General features: G+C 45.6%; 1 protein-coding gene across 2 annotated transcripts in view; it reads right to left on the bottom strand.

Annotated features, from left to right (window-relative positions):
* Nucleotides 1–2,004: 2,004 nt before the first annotated feature.
* DAGLB (diacylglycerol lipase beta) overlaps nucleotides 2,005–11,893 on the bottom strand; it is a 30,885-nt gene continuing 20,996 nt past the window's right edge. For both annotated transcript variants that reach the window (XM_070484169.1, XM_070484170.1), the window contains 4 exons: nucleotides 4,950–5,018; nucleotides 4,796–4,868; nucleotides 3,048–3,298; nucleotides 2,005–2,923 (listed from right to left, as the gene is read on the bottom strand). In XM_070484169.1, coding sequence (XP_070340270.1) covers nucleotides 2,725–2,923; nucleotides 3,048–3,298; nucleotides 4,796–4,868; nucleotides 4,950–5,018 — 592 coding nt within the window. In that variant the 3' untranslated portion in view covers nucleotides 2,005–2,724. The remainder of the gene's footprint in view (nucleotides 2,924–3,047; nucleotides 3,299–4,795; nucleotides 4,869–4,949; nucleotides 5,019–11,893) is intronic.

Here is an 11,893-nt window from a genome sequence, read left to right as displayed (position 1 = left end):
CAGTCTTGTTTGCTTGCTTTTTTTTTTTTTCCCGCTTACTACATCACCGGTTTATTGTAAAAGGCTGTAACTCAGGAACAGCCAGGGGGAAGAGGTGCATAGGACCAGGGAGGGGAAGGGCGGAGCTCCCACGCCCTCCCCAGACCACTCTCCCCAAATCTCCGCGAGTCCCCGCCCGGGAGCTCTCACCCCCATCCTTCTAGGATTAAATCACCAGCCACTGGCGGGCAGTTCAACCTCCAGGCCCCGCCCTCCCCTCCCTGGGCCAGGCTGAACCATATGCTTTTCTTGCCAGTTGGATTTTCCAGTTTTGAGCCCGAACCACGGTCCTGTGTGCTGGTGGATCGAGGGCTTTCTCCGTCCCGGCTGCCCACCGCCCCAGCTCTCCCAGCCCCTCCGTCATGCTGGTTGGCGCTCACTGTTAGTGTCTCTGTTGCTCTTACTCTGTAAATACTCAGCCGAGCCGCGCAGTACCTAGTCTCTCCTGCAAAACTTTTGGTTTCTTTTGGGATAATTCATACCTTATTTGCCTAGTTTTCTGTGTACTTAATAATCTGTGAACTTCCATCTCGTCTGAATCTCTCAAGGTGTTTGGAGGTATTCTGTTTCATCCATTTTCGCCTTCCTGAGGTCTCAGTCTTCTCGCCACCATTTCTCGTGCGTGTTCATCTGCATCCCGACTCCTGATTTTTAATTTACCTCCTCATTTTGATGAACAGGTTCTCCAAGAGCTTCCTGAGGACTGTGTGGGAAATCTGTTTTCGGCCGTTGTGTCTTTGAAAATAACTTCATTCTACGCTGATACTTTTTGGCTAGGTCTAAATTCTCGGCTGGAGCAACTTCCCCTCAGCCTTCGGAAGGCCGTGCCCACTGCACGGGGCTGTGCTTTCCTTCCAAGTCTTGTGGGCTCTCCCCTTTGTCCTCATGTCCTGGGTTTGTTTATCCTTTGTGCCCTGTGCTTGGGGGGCCCTCTCCGCTTAGAAACTCGTGTGTTTCCCACTACTCACATATCCACTGCCTCGCTGCTTCTGAGCTCGTCTTCACGCTTAATTCCCAGGTGTTCTTCCTTCTCTAACAGTTTCTCAGCCTCGTGGATCGCTGTGGTGGTTGCAGCACTTTCTCTGTCCCCAAGTGGTGGCTGGGGGAGTTTGAAGCTTTGCCCACATGTTTCTTCTGGTCCCTTGTTCCTCAAATGTCTGGCAGTCCTTGGCTTGTGCTTAAAGGTTGAGAACCTACAAAGCAGACTGGAAACAGCACGCAGGTGGGTCCCACCGGGGCAGTGTTGTTCCAGTCCGTCTGAGATCTCTTACCTTTGCCACTAGGAACGGACAGGCCTGGGGTTTACAGATGGAGCCTGCAGCACTGGATGATACCAGGGCATTTCAAGTGAAGCTTGTAAATGCTCCCTTGCACGTTTTCAGAGCTAAGGTGGTGTGGCTGAGACGCCCTGAGGGACATGCCTGGAGGTCAGGTTGCTCCGGACAATCTCGAAGGTGCTGAGGAATGGCATTTGTGTGTCCTCAGCAGTGCTGGTGTCTAGTGCTCCCTCTGCCCGAGGCAAACAAACGGCCAGATTTCTTCCAGCTTTCCGGGAAACCACCTCACCTGAGCCAGTCCCATCGTCTGCTTCCCTCCTGTGTCAGAGGGGCAGGGACATCGGGGTTGAAAACCGGGTTGGTTCTTGTCTTTCCTCCACTTCACTCAGGGTTCTGTCTCCCTCTAGCCATCGATGGTTCTTGTGTCTTCTTTCCCTATCCTTGTGGGGTTATGCTTTTTAAGGAAATGCCTTTATTGTCATTTTATGGGGCCTTGGTGGGGTGGGGGTAGGGTGAAGTCAGATGCCTGTGCAATCTTCCGTCTTCAGCCAGAGCTCCAAGAAAACTGAAGACATCATTTTGTTGTTTACAGTAGACAGAAAAAAACGGTTTAAAACACGATTGCTGTAAAACCACTTAGAACAGACCTTGAAAGCATGCGGTAAGAAGAGCACAGCACTGCACGGACACAATGACAGGCTAAGTGCTTTATTTTCCAGCTCCCTCTGAATCCCGACCGACTTCCAAGAGCCCGAAGGCGACACGAGAGTTCAGTAATGGACTCGGTGCTGATGATGCAGTGTAAACAGGGAAGTGCAGGGCCACACCCGGGAGGGCAGGAGCAGGGGTCTCGACTCATCCCCAACTCGGTTTCGCCTTGATTCCCAGTCGGGACCCGTAGAGCCACCCAGGAGGAACCCCACCCCCAGCCTGCACCCTGCCAGCCGAGTCCTGAGTCTGTGCAGCTACAGCCCTGGGTGCCAAGTTCAGACTCGGCTAAGCAATGACAAGACCCTGACAGAGAAAAGGTGGCCCGAGGGGTGGGACTCTGAGGATCCAGCAGGGCCTGAAGCCTGGCTGTTGGATTCCCACCCTTTCCTGCAGTTCTCAGGTCCCAAGGAATCGGCAGGCCCACGGGAAAGGGGTTTCCTGAAGCTTCCTCACACGCTCATTCTCGGTCTCGAGAGTCCCATCACCTCGGTGCTCTCCCCTGACTCCTGATCCTGCTAATACCATGAGCACAATTATTTCTCAAATTACGCTCACTCGAAGACCGTCAGATTCAGTGCCCGTCAGCTTCCTCCCGATGGACATCCAGGCTCTCGGCATCTGGGGAGTCACTGATACCCGGTCAGTTCCAGAACAGCAGCACCAGTCCCACGTCCTGGAGCAGCTTCCAGAGCCCTGGCTACACCACGTCCACATTAGCGCCGCCTCCGGCTGGACAGGAAATGCAGGCGGCCCTGTCGGACACCACGCTGTCCAAGGCTCGCATCAGGATGTCCGGCATGTGGTCTGTTAGCATCTTTGGGCCGATGAGGATTCTGCTGAATTCCGATTCATGGGACCACTTCGCTCGATAATGAGCAGCAGAACAGCAGCAAAACCTGACAGAGAGAAAAGATGAGCTAGCGAGGCATCACTTGGGGTCTAACCTCCACACGCATTTTCTCTTGCTGGTGGCGAGTGGACTGAGCCGCGCCAGGCCCCGGGCCACGCCGCCACACTCACCTCCCTGAAGTGCCCTCTTCTTCCAGGTGGATGATCCTGCCGGGCGGGTAGAGAGGCGGGTACTTGGTGGGGGACTCCAGTGGGGAGTCGCTGGAGCAGCTGTATGCTGGGGACCAGTGCGTCAGCAGACTCTGCTCCGCCAGGAGAGGCTGCGTCAGGTCTCCCCGGTCACCGCCGTCCAGCTCGGTAGGCAGGTTATCGGGATCCCCTCCAAACAGCTCGTACCAGCATCCGTGCAGCAAGATCTTGTACTGAGGGCGAGACCCAAGAAGGCGGCACGCTCGCGACTCAGGCTTTCACTGTCACCGGCGACCTGGGGCCCATGAGCTAGTGTTAGGTGGCAGTGAGCCTGAGCTCGACAGAGGCCCAGCTGTTCTGTTTTTTAAGTTGTGGATCTTAGGGGTGTGGAGGTCACTGGGCCCAAACTCAGCTGTCTCTGGGGCAGTGAAGCCACCACACTGGCAGCAATAGCCAAGAACCAAATCATGCAGATTTTGAGGAAAAAATTACCATTAATTCTTCTCGGGCAATTCTGCAAACCAGTTTTACTCTTCCCTTAGAGACATTAGCTACTAATTTTTAAAAATTTTGGGGGCCGGCACAGCGGTTAAGTTTGCATGTTCCGCTTCAGCGGCCTGGGGTTCACTGGTTCAGATCCCGGGTACGGACATGGCACCACGTGGCAAGCCATGCTGTGGCAGGCGTCCCACATACAAAGTAGAGGAAGATGGGCACGGATGTTAGCTCAGGGCCAGTCTTCCTCAGCAAAAAGAGGAGGATTGGCAGCAGTTAGCTCAGGGCTAATCTTCCTCAAAAAAAAAAAAAAATGGGGGGGCAGGGTAGTTTAGACAGTTTACGTAAAATTAACTTTTTCCCTGGGGGGTGGCTCTGTGGCGAAGTGGTTAAGTTTGGTGTGTTCCCTTTTGGCAACCCAGGCTTTTGGGTTTGGACCCCGGGTGCAGACCTGCATCACTTGTCACCATGCCATGGCGGCATCCCACATATAGAGTGGAGGAAGATTGGCACAGGTATTAGCTCAGGGCTAATCTTCCTCAGCAAAATAAATAAATAAACAAATAAACTCCTGATTAGCAACAAAAACAAAATATCAGAAAACAAAGAGGTTAAAAAGTGAAAATCATCTCTAATCCCATCATCTAAATAAAACCGTATTTTAGCGTGTGTATTGGTGTTTTGGGTCAAAACTCCTTGTCACCTCCCCCTGCCTCAGATCATACCTCTAAGAATCATTTTTTAGCCTGCTCTTTTTTGTTTTTTTTTTAAGCTTTTCAATACCTCACAGATACCTTTCTCTACTGGTAAATATACAGTTGTCACCGTTTTTAAGAAGTGTCTAACACTCCACATTTTGATACACTAGCACACCTCCTAAACTCTGTTTGGCAGCCTTATCTTCAAAGCTTTGGGAGCAAAGCCATTAGGATACTGTTGGTCACAAGACAGGGCTGAGAAATATGACAAAGCAAATCCCTCAACTAGAATGGCGACGGTTCCGTCACAGCATTTCCTAAGCGGCCCCCTCACGGACTTGCTTCACCGTCTGCCTTCTTGGGCCTCATCAACGCCCGCCAGACGGAGGTCTACACAGCATGGAGAGAGCCGCCAGCACCAGCGTCCAAGGCTCTGGGCTGAGAGCCTCTGAGTTTGGAAACCTCTCTCAATGCCACAGACGGGCTCGCAGGGAGGCCCGAGCTCCTCGGATCCTCTTGCACGGCCGTGCCGGTTACCTTGGGCTTGTTGCAGTGAGCAATCACACGCAAGAGCCTCCTCTTCAAATCCTCCAGGTTGGTCACACTTAACCTGTTTACAAAAGATCAGGCTGAGGCTCGGTGCTCGGTCTTTTCAGTCCCCCACCCCAGACACAGTATCCAGCAGACTCACCTGGGAATCACGTCATCGCCCAGGACAACGGACACTATGAAGCTCTTAGAGTATTCATAGAGGGATTTGCTGAAATTTCAAAAAAAAAACTAGTGAGGTTTTATGATTCTATTGCCCACAGAGAGCTTCAGAGAGAGAAATCAAGTAACTCTGCCAGGTCAGGGGGAGGTCACTTTTCACAGAACTCAGCTCTGTTCCCTATCCTCTGAAGGGGAAGAGAAAGAAAACACAGGGACTTCAATTAGAGCAGCTCACTGGCCAGATTCTATTAAAGCCACAACACACAGCAACAGAGACGATCCACAGCTGAAATTTCAAACCAGCTCACGATGGGGGACTGAGCAGACGCACTTATTCTCGGAGCCAGCAACTCCACTCGGAGGAACCTCACACAGGCGGACCGGCAAAAACGTCAGACAGATGCAGAGGTCTATTCACTGCAGCTCTTCCCACGTGTGGGGGCAGAGGCTGGAACCCACCAGTGCCCATCGACAGAGCACTGGGGGCACAGCCACAGAGCAGCGAGGCCCTGCAGCTGCGCGGGAGTGCGGGTGGTTTGTGTGCTGTGGCGCCTCGGGATACCCCGTTCAAGTTAAACCTGACAGCAAGATGCAGGAGAGCAGGGAGAGCACGGTGCCTTCCTCCAAGAAGGGGGGAGGAACACAAACATGGGAAAACAGTGAAAAGACAGGTCATAAACTATTAAAAATGGCTTCCTCTGGGGGGAGAGAAAGGCCACTGCTGAGGGAGTAACGAGGGAGAGGAGACTTCTCTGAGCGCACTGGGCTTTGCGGGGTTGTCTTTGGAACCAAGTTACTGTTTTATACACAGTCACGTGTCACTTAACGACGGGGACCCGTTCTGAGAAACGCGTCGTTAGGCGATGTCATTGTGCGAACACTGTAGCCGTAGAGCGTCCTCACACACACCTAGACGCACAGCCTACGACACAGCTACGTTGTACGGTGCTGATCCTATGGGACCTCTGTCGTCTGTGTGCTCTGTCACTGACCAAAATGTTATGTGACACATAACTATATAGGAAACAAAACTACATCAAAGTAACAGCAAAAGCAGTCCCTAAAATCATAAGCCAAATGAAACAAAAGAACCTAAGAGTGTACTAACCAAACAGAAGAATCATTTCAAGTGACCTTTTTTTTTTAAAGATTGGCACCTGAGCTAACAACTGTTGCCAATCTTCTTCTTTTTTTTTTCCTGCTTTATCTCACCAAATCTCCCCCGTACATAGTTGTATATCTCAGTTGCAGGTCCTTCTAGTTGTGGCATGTGGGACGCCACCTCAACATGGCCTGACGAGCGGTGCCACGTCCACACCCAGCATCAGAACTGGCGAAACCCTGGGCCGCCGCAGTGGAGCATATGAACTTAATCACTCAGCCACGGGGCCGGCCCCTCAAGTGACTTTAAAACAACAGTAATTTGGCTGTACCTCTCTAGTAGGAATAGAACCAAAGAAAAAACAAACTGCAAAGCAATCTCAAACTGCTCCCAGGACTCATCCTGTCAGAGTCATACTGGACTACCACTCTGAAACCAGGACCTCTCAATCTGGGGTATGTGGATATATACCTAGTGAGAGAGAGAGAAATGCAAATTAAAGATAAGGTGAATGCTGACAGAAACCAAAATTTTTAGCATAGGAGAAAAAAGACACAAAGAATTTTGGAAAAACCAAGTATACAATCAAATAATCTAAGTAAAAACCCTGATCTGTAATTGGAAGTATCAGTATGAATTAAGGGTATATTTTCTCTTTGGGAGAACAAAAGCATTTCCTACCTCTTTCCAGTGAAAAGGCCTAGAAACTGTGACCTGCTCTGTGTTAATGAGCACTCCCAGTGCCCAGAGTAGAGTCTCTAAAAAGCATTTCCCACTCAAGGAAACCAGTACTCCTTGGAGAAATGGCTGACTCCAGATACACCACAGGGCAAAACACTTGAGAACATTTTGCAGTGCCAGAAAGCAAGAAACTATCCGATGAGTGGGGTTGTGTAGGATGAGCGGCCTAGGTGAAGGGACTCCCACTGGCCAAAGATGGGACAGTGTGGACATCAAAAGAGTAACTGCAATGGACTGAAAGAGAAAGATGCTGAAGTTCATGGGCTTATAACAATGGTTTAAAATAACTCACGTCTGTCTCTGGAGATCGCTAGAATACCAATTCATTATTCTGAACACTACCAAATAAAGGGAAAGAGTCAAGCATTTATTCTGCTTTTCCTGTGTGAACTATACTTCAGAGTAAACCAAATACTTGAAGAAAAGTTCTTCATAATTTTTAGTTAATAAATGCAGAAGAAACGACAGAAACAGAATATCACCATTTTGCAACCTCTAATGAAATATGTATGTATTAATCATTAGCTGCTAACAACACAGAGAGAGACAAGCAGACATGTGCCTCCCAATGTGATGCAGTGGGGATGACACACCATTACTGTGACGTATTGTCAAAAAACCCTCCTGCATCTGATCGAATGTCTAGACATAATTAGAATTTTCTAGGAAATACAACCAACTAAAGGGACAGAGGAACATGTTAAATGACACTAGGAGTATACAATAAGGAAAATCCAGAATGTGGCTTCTCCAGAACAAATAACCTGGTTTCAGAAATAAAGAAGTGGGGGGGAATCTATACATTAAAAGAATTGCAAGACAAATTCACCAATGCGAAGAACCTTGTTTGGGTCTTAATTCAAACAAGTCAACTGTAAAACATTTATGAGATAATTGGGAAAATGTGATCAATTACTAGAATCAAGGAATTGTTAATGTTTTTCAAATGTCTTATCTTTGGGGCCAGCCTGGTGGCACAGTGGTTAAGTGCGCACATTCCGCTTCGGCGGCCTGGGGTTCACCAGTTCGGATCCCAGGTGGGGACATGGTACCACTTGTCAAGCCATGCTGTGGTAGGCGTCCCACATAGAATGCAGAGGAAGATGGGCATGGATGTTAGCTCAGGGCCAGTCTTCCTCAGAAAAAAGAGGAGGATGGGCAGCAGTTAGCTCAGGGCTAATCTTCCTAAAAAAAAAAAAAAAAAAGTCTTATCTTTTAGAGACATATTAAGATATTTACAGATGAGATGATACATCTCAGATTTGCTTCCAAGTAATCCAGCTATGGGGATTTGTAGGAAGCAGGATGGGGTATATGAAATGAGATTAGTCATATGTTAATAAATTAGTGAAGCTGATTAAATGGCGGTTCATTATACCATTCTATTCTTGTTTGCATTTTTTAATTCTTGTATGAAAATTCTGTAATAAAACAATAGATGGTTTTAAGAGATTATTATAAGCAGCTGAAGAGAGAATTAATGAAATAGAAAATAGACCTGAAGAAAATATCCAGAATGTTGCACACAGAGGCAAAGACTCGGAAGATCTGAGAGGTCAGACATGCAAGTAGAGTGAGAAGGTATAATATATGTCTAACTGAAGTCCCCCAAAAGAAGGGGAAAGAAGAGAGCAGGGGCAATATGTGAAAACACAGTGAGTTTCAAGAATCTAATAAATTTCGAGGAAGATACATTAAAGGAGACCACTAAACAGCAAAGCAAACCCCCACGTAACCTGGATGCATCTTGCTGAGCCGAAGCACAACACAAGAGACTATACATGATCTCATTTACATGACATTCCAGAAAAGAAAAAACTATAGTGACAAAAAGCAGACCAGTGTTTGCCTGGGGGTGGAGGGGGGTTAACTGCAAAGGGACATGGAGAACACCGTAATGGTGGTCTTATCAGCACCGAACGACAAAAAGAAGGGAAGAAGATAAAACTGTCCTCTACAGATGAAATTATTAAATACATTAAAAAATCAAAAAGCATCTGCAAATGAATTATAATTAGTGAGAAAATTTAACAGGTTGGGATACAAAATCAAAAGACAAAATTCTATGGATTATATATGTCACCAACAGAAAGAGAGTAACAAATGCCCAAGAATAAACCTAACAAGAGATGTGTAAGACTTTACAGAGAAAGTTATAAAACCTTATTGAAGACCTTGAAGAGCACTTGAATATTTGGAGAATGACTTTATGTTCATAGACTCAGAAGCTCAAAACAGTCATGAGCCATTTCGGTCAATGACAGACCGTATGTACAGCGGTGGTCCCAGCAGATTATAATGGAGCCTAGGTGTGTAGTGGGCTATACCATCTAGGTTTGTGTAAGTATATTCTATCATGTTCGCACAATGACAAAATCGTTTAATGATGCATTTCTCTGAATGTACCCCGTCATTAAGCAATACATGACTGTGATATAAAGATGTCACTTCCCTCCCAATTGAACTAGAAAAGAAAGGCAGCAGAAATCACAGTTCCAATAAACTTTTGTTTATGGAACATGAAAAACTGATTCTAAAATTTACACGGAGGTGCAAAGGGCTAAGAAAAGCCAATATGCTCTTGAAAAAGTAAAAGGCATGGGGATTTGCCCTACTTGAGGCCAACAGTTAGTTTCAAACTAAGATAATCAATCCGGTGTGGCATTAGAGCAGAGACAGATGATGAGACCAGTGGAAGAGAGGACAGAATGCAGAAACGGACTCGTGAATATGGACACTTCACAAATGACAAAAGCGGGGCTGCATATAAGCAGGGGAGGAGGAACTTTTCAGTAAACAGTGCTAGAACGATGCATTGTTTGTGTGAGGAGGGTAAACGGAACTGGATCCCTACCTCATACGAGATACACAAAAAGGCCAACCAAACAGATTAAAGACCTAAAGAAAGGTGGAAAGGCAGAATACAAGGCTGGTAGAAGACAACAGAGCAGACTAGCTCTACAGCCTTAGGACAGAGACAGATTTCTCAAAAAGAAACAAAACCCCAAAAATCATAAATGAAAAGAATGATAAATTAGTCAATGTTAAAATTAAGAACTGATGAGCAGAAGACAGGACTCAAAGTAAAAAGACACACTGAGGAGTGGAGAGCATATTTACAACACATACTCACTAACAACAAAGAACTGACATACAGAATATACACACGAACTGATGAGGAAAAAACATGAGCCAATACAAAAATGGGCAAAAAGATTTTCAAAAAAGTGGAAACTCAACAGCTAATAAGTATACATGAAGAGACTCAATTTCATTAGCAATCATGAAAATGCAAATTAAAACACAACGAAACATCACTACACACCCATCAGACTGGCAAAATTTTAAAAGTCTGACAATATTAAGTGTTGACGAGAATATGGAGCAACGTGAACTCGCATACATTGCTGCTGAGAGTGTAAACTGGCACAGCCACTCTGTAAAACAAACACAGGCAGAAAATGTGACACTTGAGTGCGTGCAAACTCCAGGATCTAGTCATTCCCATCGAGACCCACGCCTCAGAGAAAGTTCATTCCCGCACTGGAAACAATCCCATGTCCATCGCCAGTAAAACAGATAAATAATTTGTGATAGAGATATGATGAAAAATAACCAGAATTTACAGAGTAGCATCTTACAGGCATCAAACATAATGTGGAACAAAAGTCACAGAAAAAAAGTACAATTCTATTTATACAAAGTTCAAAATCATGCACATCCAAACTACAGTACATAAAGCCTTGTATACAAGTGGTAAAACTATTCTTTTTAAAGCAAGGGAGAATGTTCACAAAGACTAGGACAGCGCTTGTCTGTAAGCAGGACAGCAGAGGATGAGCAAGGAACTTCTAAGGCACCAGCAGTGCGCTATTTCTCTACCTGGGGTGGCTGCAGGTGTGTGTGTGTATTTAAACTAGCTTTACTGAAGTGTAATTTACACCAGTAAAATCACCCATTTTAAGTGTGCAATTTGATGAGTTTTGAGAAATGCATGTAAGTGTTTAACCAGCACCTGGTACAATGAAGGTATAGAGCATTTCCAACACCCTCAAAGCTCCCTGTGTCCCTTTGCAATCAACTTCACCTCGACTCCAGGCAACCGCTGATCTGCTTTCTGTCATTACAGTTTTGTCTTTTCTAGAATGTCATACAAATGGAATCATAGACTAGGTCTTTTGTATCGGGCTTTTTTCACAGAGCAAAATACATCCAAGTTGTATGGATGTTTGCTTATTCTCAAAAATGTATGTTTTGTCTTTGTCTTATAATAAAAAAAAGTTATTTTTAAAAAGTCACTCATCTTTTAATATATATGTTTAAATATATTTTGATATAAAAAAGCTTTAAAAAATTTTAAATGTACGCAAATATTTATGTATAAAGATATTGACATAATTACATATAAGAATGAAAAAATGAAAAGAATGTAAATATCCATCAGTAGTGGAATAAGTAAAAATGTTGTAACCAGATGATAGAATATTAAGCAACTATTTAAAAAACATGTTCTTGGGGCCGGCCCCGTGGCCAACTGGTTAAGTTCGCGCGCTCCACTTCCGTGGCCCAGGGTTTCACTGGTTTGGATCCTGGGCTCGGACATGGCACTGCTCATCAGGCCATGCTGAGGCGGCGTCCCACATGCCACAACTAGAAGGACCCACAACAAAAATATACAACTATGTACTGGGGGGATTTGGGGAGAAAAAAGCAGAAAAAAAAAAAGAGAAGATTGGCAACAGTTGTTACTCAGGTGCCAATCTTAAAAAAAAAAAAGAAAAAAGAAAAAATTAATTTTAAAAAACCCCTAAAAAACAAAAAAACCCAAGATGTTCTCAAAGAATATTTAAGGATATAACATATAGGTTATTATTTCAGTTTGTAAAACCCATTTCCACACACACAAACAGCTGGAAGAAAACAAGCCTAAATAGTTACCATGGTGATTTCTGGGTAGATCTCTGATCTCTCCACATTTTAGTATTTTCCAAAATTTCTACGATGGCTACAGATTTCTTTTTTTCTCCTTTCTTATTGTAGTACAAATTTCTTTTATAATCAGGGCAATAGGTCATACAGAA

The sequence above is a fragment of the Equus asinus genome, chromosome 14 (assembly GCF_041296235.1).
Source record: "Equus asinus isolate D_3611 breed Donkey chromosome 14, EquAss-T2T_v2, whole genome shotgun sequence".
In the NCBI taxonomy this organism is placed as follows: domain Eukaryota; kingdom Metazoa; phylum Chordata; class Mammalia; order Perissodactyla; family Equidae; genus Equus; species Equus asinus.
The sequence above is the reverse complement of the archived record's forward strand: the minus strand, read 5'-3'. Positions and strand labels throughout refer to the sequence as shown.